At 35.1% G+C, this 15968-nt stretch overlaps 1 protein-coding gene across 3 annotated transcripts in view; it reads left to right on the forward strand.

Annotated features, from left to right (window-relative positions):
- Positions 1-15684, forward strand: part of VCAN (versican) — a 125823-nt gene extending 110139 nt beyond the window's left edge. For 2 of the 3 annotated variants that reach the window (XM_004388838.2, XM_004388839.2), the window contains 3 exons: positions 2102-2246; positions 7752-7934; positions 8080-15684. In XM_004388838.2, coding sequence (XP_004388895.1) covers positions 2102-2246; positions 7752-7934; positions 8080-8207 — 456 coding nt within the window. In that variant the 3' untranslated portion in view covers positions 8208-15684. The remainder of the gene's footprint in view (positions 1-2101; positions 2247-7751; positions 7935-8079) is intronic. The other variant, XM_023742784.1, reaches the window with a different exon arrangement.
- Positions 15685-15968: the final 284 nt, after the last annotated feature.

Consider the following 15968-nt stretch of genomic DNA (forward strand, 5'->3'; position numbering starts at 1 on the left):
GTTTGTCTTCACTAGTCTTGTCTGTGCTAAATGTTATAAAACATGACAATAAGCAAAGTAGAATGGGAAAGTGATACTCAAGTTGAGACAGAAAGACAATAAACAAACAGATGTGTCCCATGTCATGTTCTAGTTAACAGGAGACCCAAGACCAGAAAACCAGTTTCTTATTTGTGCTCCAATATTTTTTTATAGTCTAAAACAAGGTTTGTTATTCTTGAATAGACATAAAACTAGTTGCCTGTTGAGTTGGATTCTGACTTACGGTGACTCCATGTGTGTCAGAGTAGAACAGTGCTCTGTAGGGTTTTCAGTGGCTGATTTTTTGGAAGTACATCACCAGGCCTTTCTTCTGAGGTGCCTCCTGAGTGGACTTAAACCTCCAACCTTTTGGTTAGCAGTCGAGCACATTAACTGTTTGTACGACCCAGGGACTTGGAATAGACATAGGGACTGTCTTTTTTGTATAATTATTGGTTGCAAACAAGGCTTCAAATTGGTCATGGATGACAGAAACAAGGCAGGGCTTCAAACCAGTTCGAAGAGGTTCTGTCATGGTGATGGAAACAAGGGCAGCATATGCATTGCATAGCAACCAAATCTCTTTCGTGTAGGCTTTTGACCCAAGTAGGAAACAGGCGGTACCCCTCTCAAAGATGGCTGCCGCCTGTGCCGCTTTGAATGTGTTTTGTTCTCCACAGTACTCGCAACAATTCAATCTCCCGCATCCAAAACACATATTATTTATTTAGCGCCTATAGTGGATGAGGAAACCCTGGTGGTGTAGTGGTCAAGAGTTGGGCTGCTAACCAAAATGTCAGAAGTTCGAATCCACCGGGTGCTCCTTGGAAACCCTGTGGAGCAGTTCTACTCTGTCCTATAGGGTGGTGAAGAGTTGGAATTGACTGGGCGGCAACAGGTTTGGTTTGGTTTTTTAGTTATTACTATGGTTGAAGGCAAATGATTTTCAGGTTATATATCATTGCTCATAGTGGGGAATCGATAGATATCATCCAAAGATGCAGATATAAGGGTAAACGGTAGAGAAACACCAAATCGATAAAATCCTTTTCAATTATCTGAAGTAACACCTGTTATACCAAGAAAAGCAAACATATATTTATAGTAGAATATATTTCTAAAAGCCTATCTTGTGATAAATGTTCCTATTAAAAGAAAACATTAGATCTACATTAGATCATAAAGCAAAACTCAATCAAGAATCACATCTAAAAATAACTCAGAAAGGTTGAGTACAAAATGATGGGCATAGGTATACCAAGCAAACACAAATATATATACACGTTTTTATATGTTATATAGCAAGTATCTCCATGTTATTACCAAATTAATAAATCTGGGTAAAAATAATTACATTAAATAAGATAAAGAAAGGTACCTGATAGTAGTAAAGATAAGAAGAGAAAGAATAAAAATTCTATTTCACTATAATCACAACTGTATAAAATGATATGTACACGTAAAAGGTGGAAGAAAACACAATGGGTTAGAGTGGTGAGATTATGAATTGTTTTCTTTATTTCCACTTCCATTAGTGTTGTTATAATTATTAATAATAATATGATGGAATTCTTGAATTGAGGATTGATTATATATTTAGAAATCTAAGGTAACTAGACCAAAATTCCTCAGGTATAGCCCATTGCCAAAAGAAAAAAAAATGACATTTGTTGAGAGACTGAAAAATCTAATATACGTTTTCCATTCAGAGTTTAAAACTTTTTCTTTCTTAACCACCACAGTTATTTCTGCTAGGTGGCCCAACAAAAACTGTTGAGCTCATTCTAACATGATTGTGATGTAATGCTGATGTTGCTCTTAAAATAGGTTTTTGTTCTTGTTAGTTGCCATTGATTTTATTCCCATATGGCAACTCCATGTGTGTCAGAATAGAACTGTGCTCCGTAGGGTTGTCAAGCTGTGACCTTTCAGAATCAGATCACTAGGCATGTCTTCCAAGGTGCCTCTGGGTGGGTTTGAACTACCAGACGAGTACTTAACTCTTTGCGCCACTCTGGGACTCCTAGAATATGTTACTCTTGTATTATGAAGTAGTTATCTTCTCCCTCCATTCTTACAGCAATACGAGAACTGGAGGCCCAACCAGCCAGACAGCTTCTTTTCTTCTGGTGAAGATTGTGTTGTCATCATCTGGCATGAGAACGGCCAGTGGAATGATGTTCCCTGCAATTATCATCTCACTTATACCTGCAAGAAAGGAACAGGTAATGATTACCCCATTAATATTATATATTTAAATTAATCTACATTTCAATTATCAAGAGAATTCAGGAGGAATAATCTTCGTTCTTTGAGTCACAGTCTGAAAATGTCATGGATGTCATCTCTTACTGCTTTGGAATATCTCCCACTTCTAATACAATTGAAAAGTTTGTTCTCAGTAATGTTCTCACCTTAGATTTCAGATGCTTAGGATAACAGTGTAGTATTTATATAACAGAACTCCCCGGTAGTATCTTTCAGGAAAACAACTGCCAGCCCAAGAGCATATAAACTTTTTTATTTTGATGGAGAAAACAATGATTTTTTTAAATTGGTTGCCAACGTTTAAAAATTGAGATATATCATAATAATCTGGATTTGTTTTTTTTTTTTGTTTGTTTGTTTGTTTAATTAAGAAGACCTGGTACTATTTGGTCCGTATTCAAACTTGTCAGTGACTTGAAGTACTGGAGCTGAGAACCACTGTCTTCCCTCAGCGAGGGCTTTGGTCTTCAGTTTAATTGCAATCCTGCCTTTTTTGTTAGCTGCTTGGTTTCTCAGGCATTTGAGTTTCTTAATCATTCCCTTAGAAGCTTATTGGATGCCTATAAATCATCAAACAAAAATTTCAGCCCTATATCTATGGTTGAATACTTTTAAGATATGATCAAACAAAAACACTTTTAATGGAAGATCCATGACGAGAAGAGTTGCTTAGCTGATTTTAAATAGATAAAATTAAAACAGCAGATTTTTAAAAGTGTATTGTGTTTATCATTGTTCAACATATTTGAATTTCTAAGGTGTGGTGCTATATATACTTGTCCCTTGAACAAACAGAAAGTCCATAAAATTTTTTAACCTGTTTGCAATTGATAATGTTAAAATTTGAATTATATTTAGTCCCTAACCCAGACTTTTTACCACCTCAAGTAACAGTAAAAGATACAAGTACAATGTATAAAATCCACTTGATTTAGTCATCTTTGAATATAAAAATAGAAATACATACTCTATGAATATGTTAAAGAAAGGCTTAAACACTAATAATGAGAAATTCTGTTTGAAGAAAGAAAACAGTAAGATACACAAAGCCCTACTCTTGGATGAAGCTCAGCGGCTATCAATGACTACTTTACGATCCAGTTCTCCCATCTAAGACAGAACTTATTCTGAATATCATCTTGCTATGAGAAGCTTTCCTGACTATGTGCATTCTTCAGCACTTCTGCAATGGGACTTGTAAAAATAGCAAATCTAGTATTTGCTGTTTTTCTTGTTTCTAGTCTAAGAAGTCTTTAATTAACTGCTTGTCTTTACTCGAATGTCACACTTCCCTTCTTAGTTCTCCTAGTAGTCCCTGGAGTCATGCTTTCTATCCTATGATCCAAACATTCTCATATTTCTTATGTTATTTTCTTCTATATCACGGCTTCTCAACAGCAGCACTTTGACATTTTGGGCAGGATAATTCTTTGCTGTGGGTGACTGTCCTGTGCATTGCAGAATCTTTAGCAGCATCCCTACCCTCTGCGTACTAGATGCCCCCCAGCGAGTTGTGACAACCGAAAATATCTCTAGCCATTGCCAAATGTCCCCTTGGGGTAATGGGGAGAAAAATTACAGCTGATTGAAAACCACTTCTCTACAGCCAAAAAAGATTCACAGAAAACACCATCATAGTTTACATTCCTAACGGGGAAAGAGTTTTCTAAAATGTTGGCCCTACTTCATCAAAGGAAAAAACAAAACAAAATAAAAGTATTCTTGTATTTTTATCACCCTAGTGTCTGATTTTTTTTTTAAATGTGTAATCAATTCTTTGCTAATCAATATTCTAGTACTGATTTATCAATCCCTCTAGACTTTTGCAAAATACAGACGCGCCATTCTCCTTTCAGATCTTTTAGACACCTTTAAACACACAGACCTAAGTAGTTCTATTTTTAATTAAATATTAAATACTTGTAAAAATAATTACAATATAAAAATGAAAGTCATATATATATTTTTAAAGAACACCTCAGTACATACTATCGGCACATCTTTGGAGCATTCTGTGTGTTCCTTCCATTCCCATCCATTTATACCCCAACTCTCCCCAGAGATAATGACTTAATTCCCTTGCTTTTCCCTTTGGTATTATCACATATGCAAATAATAAATTGTTTAGTCTTGCATGTTTTTGACCCTTTCATAAGTGGAATCACATTGCATGTATTCTGTGTCTTGCTTTTGTTGTTGGTGGTGGTCAGCATTATGTTTGTAAGACTTATCCATGTTGATACATATGGCTGTATTTCTTCATTTTTCCTGCTGTATAATATTTCATTGTATGACTATACAACATTTTACTTATCAATTCTCTTGTATGTGGAAATTTGGGTTATTTACAGTGTTTTTGCTATGACAGTGTTTCTTTGATCATTCTTAAGCTTGTTCCTGGTACATTCATATAAGTTTCTGTAGGGTATATTTCTACGAGTGAAGTGCTGAGTTATAGGATATATGTAACACCAAATTTACTAGAAAATGCCAAATTGTTTTCCAAAGTTGTTGTACTAATTTGCACTCCCACCAGCAATGTGTGAGAGGTCCTGTTGCTCCACATCTTTTCTAACATTCGATATTATCGGACTTGAAATTTTTGCCAATCTGGTGGGTATAAAATATTATTTCTTTTAATTGAATTTGTATTTTCTTGGCTACTTTTCCCTGAATATCTTTCATATACTTATAGGTCATTTATACTTCTTTTTTTTTTTGCAAAATTTTTGTTCATGTCTTTTGCTGATTTTTTAAATTTGTTGTTCATCTTTCTACTGGAGTACCTGGGTGGTGCAAATAGTTAAGGATCTCAGCTGATAACCAAAAGGTTGGCGGTTCTTAGTCCACCCAGAGACACCTCAGAAGAAAGACCTGGCAATCTACTTCCAGAAAACCAGCCATCGAAAATGCTATGGAGTACAGTTCTTCTATGACACACGTGGGGTCACTATGACTCAGAATTGACTTGATGGCAACTGGTTTTTGGTTTTTTATCTTTTTACTTATTGTTCTGTAGTAGTTCTTTATATATTCTCTTACTAATCCCTTGACAAGTGTATGTGTTGCAAATATCTTCTCTCAGTTCGTAGCTTGTCTTAACCCTTTGTTGTTTTGTGCTGTTAATTCCAACTCATTGCGACCCAATGTGACAGAGTAGAACTACCCCCACAGGGTAATCTTTATAGAAGCAGATTTCCAGGTCTTTCTCCAGTGGAGCTGCTAAGTGGGTTCCAACCACCAATCTTTCAGTTAGCAGCTGAGTGCTTAAATGTTGCACGACCAGGGCTTCTTGACTTAACCCTTACCCTGTGGCACTGATGAACAGAATTCTTAATTTTGAAGTAGTTGAACTTTCCTTTATGGTTTAAACTTTTTTTTTTTTAATTGTTTTAAGAGATCTTTACTCTCCCTATAGTCATCAAGATATTGTATATTGATTTACAAATGTTTTATAGTTTTGCCTTTTGTATTTATATATTTAAACCATCCGGAATTGATTTTCTGTGTATTCTCTGAGGCAGGGAACTGATTACATTTTTTTTCTCATATGAATACCCAATTTTCCAAGACCACCTTTTCCCCACTGCTTTGCCACATCACTTTTGTCAAATATCAAGCATATATTTATGTATGGATTATTTCTGGTCTATTTGCCTGTCCCTGCCAATACTACACTCACTGAATTATTTTAGCTTCATAATACGTGTTTATATCTGAAGAGTATTAAAAGAAATCTATACATTGCTTTTCCTTATAATTATAAAGACAACTTCTAACTTGGTCAGCATAGCACAGAATCCATTATAATGACTTATCTAATTGATAATTTTTAACCATCTGTATTACTTTGGTGTCATTACATTTGACGCTGGTTAATATTAGGACCCTAGTAAAGGCTTTTCATATTACCATGAAAGAAGTGTGCCATGTATCCAGATTGGGATTATCATCAAACCATATGTACAGTGTAATTTAATGACTGTTAATGAGATATTACTATAGCAATCTCAGCTTATCTGGTAAGAATTTGTGAATATCAAACACACACATAAATATTTCTAATTTCTCAATTATAGTTACTATGACTCTTCAATGCTTTTTTTTAGGTTATGTCTATCTGTGTGACAATTTCTTATGTGAATATAGAGATACATTTGGTCTGTATCATTAAAGATAATTTTGTTTGCAGTGCAGTCATTAGTCCCAAAGTATTTTATCAAGCAGAAACAAATAAGAGGAACTAAATAATTAAGCCTAAATTTTCCATTGCAAAACAATAGGGCTATAAACAGCTTCTTGAATATGTAAATAAATTTAAATAATTGTAAACTTTTAGTATCAGGATGTTGACATGCAAATATCTTGGTACCCAGGTTTCTGGTAATCACTCTTCCATTGAAGAGTTGGTTTACTTCATAAGAGAATATTACATGGTCTTGTAGACCTTATGGCATCATAATTTTTTAAGTAAATTATGGATAAGATACCATTTAAAGAAATTATATTCAAGATAAATTACATTTTTATTAGAAGAAAACCTAAGAAGACAATGTAAAACCCAATCATTTAATAAAAGTTAATTTTTTTAAAAAGTACATTATTACAGAAACTTCTATTCGTTAGTTAAGTGCACAATATTGAATAAAACTATAGATAAACACAAATTGCATTGAATCAATGTTGGCGGTTTCTTGAGTTTCAAATTAGCAGGGTTTCTTTTACTTTTATTTCTTTTTATTATTTTTACTCATGCTAATTTTGTTGATAGTTAGAATTTTTCATTGTAAATTTAAAGTGATGACTAAATATTCTGAGCTATACCCTTCTCAAGAGTTGGGATGTTTATTTATAAGGGGATTATAAAACTGAGGCATGAATACTATGTCCTCTCTTTCTCCTTGTCTCTATATAGAAGGCAGAAAAGAGCAAATAAACATAAAACCAGAGGAATTTTATTTATACATAAGAGTGTATATCCATATTTTGAAACTATCATCTTTTTATATATTGTAAGTTTTTTCAGAGAAACAACTGAAATAGTCAATTGTTACAAATCCATTTTTGTCCCAAGTAAAGGAGAGTGATAAATAAATACTTTGGAATGGTGATGAAGACAATAGCAAAGGACCACACACTGGCACAAGACAGGTGCTTTTTAATTTAGATTTTTTTTTTTTTTTTCTCAAAAAATTGCCCTGACAGATGGACAGACAAATGTATGACCATTCAAACTTATGGCCCTTTAATAAAACACAATTTAAGATGACACCACCTAGTATTCAAACTAGCCACAGAGCTTCAACATTTAATTTTTCTCTTCAAAAATTCCCGTTTCTTAATTCTAAATGATTGCCTTTGATGGAGGTGCTTGGTTTGGTGCCATAAGAAAAAAAAGAAAGAAACTAACGCTAATTGAAATATTTAGATTATTTGGAAATAACCAATTTGCTTTTCTTTAGTTGCTTGCGGCCAGCCCCCTGTTGTAGAAAATGCCAAGACCTTTGGAAAGATGAAACCTCGTTATGAAATCAACTCCCTGATTAGATATCACTGCAAAGATGGTTTCATTCAGCGCCACCTTCCAACCATCCGGTGCCTAGGAAATGGAAGATGGGCTCTGCCTAAAATTACCTGCATGAACCGTAAGTGGTACTTTAGAAAGAATGGACAACCGTGCTATAACAACTACTAGCCACCCTCATTTTACGGCTATGGTATTGGTAGTTTAGGGTATGGAGCAAGTAATACTGTTGTGTTTTCTTTCTTTCTTTCTTTCCTTCCATGTAGCATCTGCATACCAAAGGACTTATTCTAAGAAATACTTTAAAAATTCCTCATCAGCAAAGGACAATTCAATAAATTCATCAAAACACGATCATCGTTGGAGTCGAAGGTGGCAGGAGTCGAGGCGCTGATCCCTAAAATGGCGAACATATGTTTTCATCATTTCAGCCAAAGTCCTAACTTCCTGTGCCTTTCCTATCACCTCGAGAAGTATTAGCAGTTGTCTGGAGTTCTTGGACCACCATCCAATCGTTTAGGGTTGCCGTGCTTCCCAAACATTTTAAATGAACGTATTGGCATTCAACAAGAAAGCAAACAAAATGAAAGAAAATGAGGGCAGAAAATAACCATTTCCAGCCTATCTAATTTCTTTAGTTTTCTATTTGCCTCCGGTGCAGACCATTTTATAATGTATACCAGCCTACTGTACTATTTAAAAAGCTCAATTTCAGCACCAATGGTAATGTAAATAAGATGATTTAATGTTGATTTTAATCCTGTATATAAAATAAAAAGTCACACTGAGGTCAGGCATATTTAATGATGATTATGGAGCCTTAGAGGTTTTTAATCATTGGTTCGGCTGCTTTTATGTAGTTTGTTTAGGCTGGAAATCGTTTCACTTGCCCTTTATATTTCAACAAGACTGAGGACAGCTTTTCCTGGACAACTAACAGACATGCAGTCTTGTAGGTCACTGCACCCATCGCAGCGAAAGGTGCGGTTTGCTTCCATGCAATGTGGCTAATGGGCTCCTGATGGAACTAGGGACTGCAATATGGAACTCTTTTTTGCTGCATTCCTTTTTCTTCACTTACAAGAAAGGCCTGAATGGAGGACTTTTCTTTGGCCAAGAGCATTTTTTTTAGGGGTCAAAGTGCTAATTATTAACTCAGCCAGGTCTACTTTTTAATGGCTTTCACAACACTAACTCGCAATGTTACAGATCAATGCATTTCAACTGGATAGAGACCTAGGGCGCTGGAGGGTGGGGGATTGTTAAAACAACAACACATGCAAACAAAGAAATTTTGTATATATAACCATTTTAATCTTTTATAAAGTTTTGAATGTTTATGTATGAATGCTGCAGCTGTGAAGCATACATAAATAAATGAAGTAAGCCATACTGATTTAATTTATTGGATGTTATTTTCTCCAAGACCTGACAATTGACATAGTATGCTAGTTATTTTTCAGTGTTAGCTTTTATACTTCCCTCACATGGTTTAGAACCATATAATATAGGTACTTTGTCCCTGATTGAATAATGTGATGGATAGAACGCATCAAGTGTTTCTTACAAAAAGAGTGGAGAAGTGTATAGCTTTCAGCAAATGGTGTTTGCCCAGTCTAAGCAAGGACCGTGTATCTAGAGATAGTATTGACATTTCTTTCCATTAGGTGGAGTGTGTGTTGAACGTTCTCCCTATTTCTTCCCACTCCATTTCTCCCCTTTATTTGAATAAAGTAACTGCTGAAGATGACTTTGAATCATTATGCAGTTAAATTAATGTTTAAAGAAAAATCTGTAATGGAAAGAAGGCATTTAGGAATCTTTCCCTAATTTAAGTTGGAGCGACCTTGAGAAGGGTAACAATACATAAAACAGAAAAAGAGCAAAGGCGTTGGGCTCAGTATTGATTCTTCTTCATGAAACCTCCTTTAGCTTAGAAGGAACAACAGTAGCTACAATCATACGCAGTGTCTTTACGCAAGTTTGCTTGGTTGCTGCATCATATGTAATCCCACCTTTAAGTGTTCTAGAGCGCAGAACAACACTGTGTCAACCTAATAGGTTTTAATTTTTTTCCTCTTCCATTACAATGCACATAATACTTTCCTGTATTTATATTATAACTTGTATAGTGTGAAATGTGAATGACTGTGGTTTTTTTTTTTTTTTGTGAATGAAAATCTAAAATCTTTGTAACTTTTATATCTGCCTTTTGTTTTCACCAAAGAAACCTAAAATCCTTCTTTTACTATACTATGACTGGTCTGGTTATTTACAACTTTAAAATATGAATGTGCAACAACATGTCTACATTCTAGTTGTATCGCAGAGAACAAATTGCTGGCTTGGACGAAATGATTTTATGTTAGCAGAGAGATGATTATATCTGTACCTGAAATGAGGAGTGAAAAATTGAGGCAGTAATTCTGATAATGTTTTCATCTCCATACCTATGCATTAATCTTAAATGTGAAATAAACATACATAAAGTGGTAGCTCACATTTACAGAATGCTTCCTATGCATTATGTGCATTATCTTACAAGCCTACGAAAAAGGTGTTGTAACTGTCTGCCAGAGAGGGATCAGGCAAAGAGGACTCAAGTCATTTGTCCAAAGCCACATAGCCACTGTGTGGTGGACAGAGGTAATCTGACCCCAGAGCCTGCGTAATATTCTCAAAAAATATATAAAATATTATGTTCTTGATTTTTATACATTTAGGAGTTTAAGTCAACTGTCTAGATCATACCTAAAGAATTACTAGAAGATGTAAAAAACATCAAGTTCCCATCTATCCAGATATCCATCCATTCCTTCATTTCTCATTCATTCACTGTTTATTAAGTACTCATCTGTGTGCCAGGCACTGAGATTCAGCAATGAATGAGCCAGGCAGGTCTCTTCCCACATAAAGTTTTTATGCTGGGTGCATCCCACAGGAATTATCTTAGAGACCATCCTCTTCAATAGCTTTATTGCTAATCTGGAAAAACAAACCCATTATGTTCTGCAGTTGTGTAGAAGATATCATAAGGACAAAGGTAAGTTGAAGATTATTTTAAGGTTTTTTCCTCAGAATGTAAAAAACGTACGGGAAATTGGACAACAATAGATGCAGAAGAGATTCTTTTCCTTCCTGATCTGCCTTTTAGTGTGCAGTCTGTCATATCTTTTACACAGAGCTTTAAATGGAAATGACCCAAGGGGTATACAAGAATTTGTATTACTTACACGCATTTACACCCTTAATAGATGTTTATAAATCCATCAAATATTTATTGAGTCAGGTGCTAATGATGGAATCTTTGGGAGGTTTCATGACCCAGAGTAGTGGGACAGAATAAAAAATTTAAGGACGCTTGCACCACTCAAAGTCAGCAAGAGATGATTTTCCATCCATTTCTAAAGGCCAGGTGGCATGTCAAAGAGAAGAATGTGCCCCTGTCATAGGGAGCTATTGAAGAAGATGGGGTTTTCTACGGTAGCTGAGCTGAAAAAGAGGTAAGATAGATTGTATAGGGATGGATACATCATTTTAATGTGATAGTAAGTAGACTTTTGTTGATCTTAAATGAATTTTCAATATAGTGCAAGGAATAAGAACTAGATTAGCAATGGGCTGTTTTTCCAGAGAGAGTCGCTGCGTGGTGCAAACGGTTAACATACTTGGCTGCTAACCGCAGGTTAGAGGTTCGAGTCCATACAGAGGCACCTTGGAAGGAAAGTCTGGCAATCTGCTTCTGACTATCAGCCACTGAAAACCCTATGGAGCACAGTTCTACTCTGACACACATGGGGTTGCCATGAGTTGAAATCCACTCAACGGCAACTTGTATGTGTGTATTTGTCCAGAAATATACATCATGTGCAATAAACTTCTGAAGTTTGGAAATGAACTGAGAGAAGAAATGGATTGAAAAAAGATTCAGAGTTGATTTTGTGCATGACCTCTGCATGATGGTGTCCCAAGAAAACAATTTACAAGAGAAGACATATTCTAAAGGCAAAAGATGCTATTATAAAGAATCTAAAGACTCAGTGATGACTTTAACATTTTTCAATGTGTATCCTTTTACATTCTCTAACATTACAAGTGCAGTTACATGGTTTTTGAAGAAAAAGGCCCACAGTGATGGGTTAGCATTGACGTATGTGCATCCTTCTTTTTACCGTGCTACAACTTTCATTTGCTAAACAAACTGGAATTCACCCAAGTGATTCTAAAACAAAGTCTAAACAGAAATTTTATAAAGGTCCTTGAATGAGTCATTCAAGATTGTATAATCTTTTCCCATTATTACTCATTTCTGTATGTTTGGATCCCAGCTGGATAAGAAAGAGCAAATGCCAAAATAGAACAATGATGGGTTTTGTTGAGGTGTTTACAGAATAAGCAAAGCCTGGATTTTCAATGGAATTTAATTCAGAGTTCTGTTTGACTCAATCAAATGATCTCTGCCAAAGACTGAAAGTTTACGACCTTAAGGCAGTAGTCTCAAATGAATTTTGATAGTGTTTGCTCTAAAATGAATTTGAAAAATTATGGACTCCTCATATTTTAAGTTGTTAAATAGAATTTCTCATCATAAATTTAAGTAATTGCAAAGAATATTATTTGTGACACATTTTAAATATTGACATTCTGAAATAAAAAAATTAACGCTACTCTGTTAGATATGTTCAGTGAACATATTGAATCTAAATACCATAGTGGTTTGATAACCACCATCAGCCTTTTAGAAAATACTTGAAGAAAAATAGTCTTTTTTAACAGTCAGAATTTACATTTTTCCTTTCTTATCTTTGGACTTGTTTTTCTCATTTCAGTTGCCGTTATAGAATTTTATCCAAATTTATGCATTTATATGCTTATAAGTCTTCTATTGATTAAGCTATAAAACATATATACATCAAAATTTGTATTTGAAAATTAAAACCTTTTTTTTCTTGTGAACATAAAGCTATAAAAATTAAAAATCATCTCCGGGATTGAGTTATCATTATAATCTGCCTAATATACAACTGATCAAAACATTGTAAATATATTACAAAATTTGAAAGAAAATTATTAAAATTGTAAAATGTTATTAGAAATGTATCTCAATGGGATGGTTAGGGCTGTTGTTCCTAATTTATGTTCTCATGGGTGAATATTAAAATTAGAATATGACATGGGTTAGCATCAATTCTATTCTTATTTTCTTTTTATAGATTCAAGCACAGAGAAAAAGTGTTCACATAAATAAGTAAATGGAAATGATAACTTTATTGTAATGCTACTAATTATTTTTGCTCTTTCTGAATTATATGCCAAAATTCACATAGTGATCTATTAACTCCTACCAGGCAGCCATCTCCACATAGTTCTGTCCGCCTCCTGGTTCCAGTGCTATTCTCTCACCTTGTCCCTTTGGTCTAGGGTGGTAAGAGCTCTTTACTATTACTGGCCCTGGGGTACTGCATTATTCCTTGTGATTTCCTTAAGCTGCCACACTTTTGTAAATAGTCCCTTTATTAAACTCTCTTTGATTTATCCAATTTGATGATATCATCTGTCTCCTGCTGGATTCCTGACTGATAAAATGTTCGTAGGTGCATTTCTTCAGGAAAATTATGAAAGAAACCCAGTTCATATCAATTGTAGGATGGGTATGCTACATTACAGTCTGGAAGCCTCCAAACTGGTTCTCTTGGGTTTTTTTCATGGGGTTTTCTGTGTGCCTTTTATGAGGTTATAGCTTCAGGTTCTTTCTCACAACTGCTAAATATTAAACATGTAATTGTTGCAACCAGCCATTTTTCTGCCTCAGCAATGCATAAATATGGCCACACAGCAGACTGGTGAGTCCTGAGGCTGTGTTCTCTGGCTTCAGTTTCCAAAATAAAACATGATCTTGCTCAGCATGAGATCACAATCAAGTTCTGTTTTCAATGCTTGTTTTATAATTAGGGGCAAAGAATAGAGTAGGGGTCAAGTTATATGCGTGTATAGCAAGTTTCCCTGAGACTGAACTTCAGTGTGCTTGGAACTTTATGGCCATCACGGGAGGTGTGGGAGAGGAAGGAAGGGAAGGGAGACTACTATGTTAAAACTGCCAGCAAATTTTGTTTCTCGAAATAGAAGTTTTCCTTCATCTTTCACAGAAGCTTTTTTTTTACCCTTTGTTTTTGAAATAGTCATTCTAACGGACCTGTAAGTTACACAGCTATAAGCTCAACTCCAACTTTGGAAACAGTAAAAGAAAGAGCTGAGCTTCTTTGCATTAGAAAGTAAATGTTCTCTCCTCGTATGAAATTCTGTATCTTTGAGATTAAACTTTTTTCTTTAAGAGCATTTCTGTTTATTTTTTCTGGGAGTCTTGATTCCGAGAGCGGAAAATTGGCTGAAAGTCCTTCTTGTGGTGGGGAGGTAAGCTAGTTCCAGCAACATGGTGGGAGATGTGCTGAAATCAAGAGAACTCCCCAGTACAGATTTGTGGAGGGGCCTGTAAACCCTGGAAGTTGTCCAATAGTTTGCACCTTTTTAAAGTGCTGCTTAGCTGTGTTATAATTCTCTACTGTTTCTCAAGTCTTCTGAATATTTTGTTAAATATTGAGTAATGTCTTAGTTGTGCTTTCAGAATTAAGAGAGGGACCATGCCTTTGCTAGGATAGGGCAGAAAGGTAGAGAGAGCAGTATCAGTCTTAGGAAACCAGGTACAAAATGGTGGAATGGGGTCTCCAGTCATACACCTGGTACCAGAGGACTGGCTGAGGTCAAAGTGACATGCAAGATGGATTTATGGAATAGGGAAGCATTCCTTTAGAGAATGTGCCAGAAATATTTCAGGAAAGAAGACCTCTAAAATTCTTAATTTTTTTTTTTTTGGTTTAGTAACAATGTGGTCTTGGGAGTATCATTTTAGCACTAAAGGGAAGTATAACATCTTAAAACCAAATTTGGGAATATCTATGCTACATAGGCTTTCTTATAAGTAATATTTTCATTGCTTAATATGTTATAATATTTTGAATTTTAACTTTAAGTCTCCTTAAAATATGAGGTAAATTACTAAATACTTTCATTCTGTATATGGATATTTAAGGCAAATAGAATATTTTGGAATTTAAAATTAATATAATAAGTAAAAAGAAAAAAGTATCTAGCAAAAGAAATGGAAGAAAATCAAAGAAAACCAATAAAGTAGATGAGAATAATACAATAATATTGGAATTTGGATGGGGATTTATGGAGGGAAAAAGACTTGCCAGGATTCTAGAAGCGGCACTAATCTAGGTTTGGCCAAGCGATGTCCTTGAAAACAGGCATTGGGATTTGGTGATGCTCTGATCATGAAAGGAGGAAATTAAGTATAACATTTAGCATGCAGAGCTGAGGAATATAGAAATACTAAAAAGCATTCATGCTAAAAACAGAAGACAATTTACATGGAAAACCAAGAAATATTTGAAACTCACTATGAATAGGGCGATTGTCAGTGAGAGGCTTGGGATTTTCTGATTGTATAGGATGAAAAAAATTGGAATTTTTAAAGTTAAATGAGGGTTTGAAAACAAAAATAAAGGTCTTACCCACCCACAAAGGAGGAGATTCAGGACGGAGACCAGGCCCAAGGATGAGAGATGCTGAAATAGCTGAGAATGAATGGTCCACTGTGCTAATACTTGAAAATGTGCCTCCTTGGCTGAAAGTAGCATGGGCAATTAGTGTTTACTGAATCATTACCTGAATCACAATTCTCTCTATTAGACACCCTGAAAGCACTTTTTGATGTTTGTCAAATTATGTCATTGCTCTTTTGTTGCTGTTATTAATTTATTACTTAAGTAATACGTGTTTATTGTAAATGTGTTGGAAAACACAGAAAAGCACAAAGAGGAGAAAGTAAATATTCAAGAGAACATTTGCTCCAGATCACCATTTTCAACCCATAAGGCCCCAAAGGGTGCTCAGTAACTACATGTAGAAAATACTATTTATTGGGTGCCAGCCATTCTACCAAGTGCACTGACATCTGTTTCTTCACACAAGAACGTAAGCTCTGTGAGCACAGGCACTTCTCTGTCGTGTTCATCACCATGTTGCTAACACCTGGAATGGTGCCTGCTAGGCAGCAGGCACTCAATAAACATTTGTTGAATGAATGGCTAAA

Source organism: Trichechus manatus, unplaced genomic scaffold (genome assembly GCF_000243295.1).
Source record: "Trichechus manatus latirostris isolate Lorelei unplaced genomic scaffold, TriManLat1.0 scaffold00217, whole genome shotgun sequence".
NCBI classification, from domain to species: domain Eukaryota; kingdom Metazoa; phylum Chordata; class Mammalia; order Sirenia; family Trichechidae; genus Trichechus; species Trichechus manatus.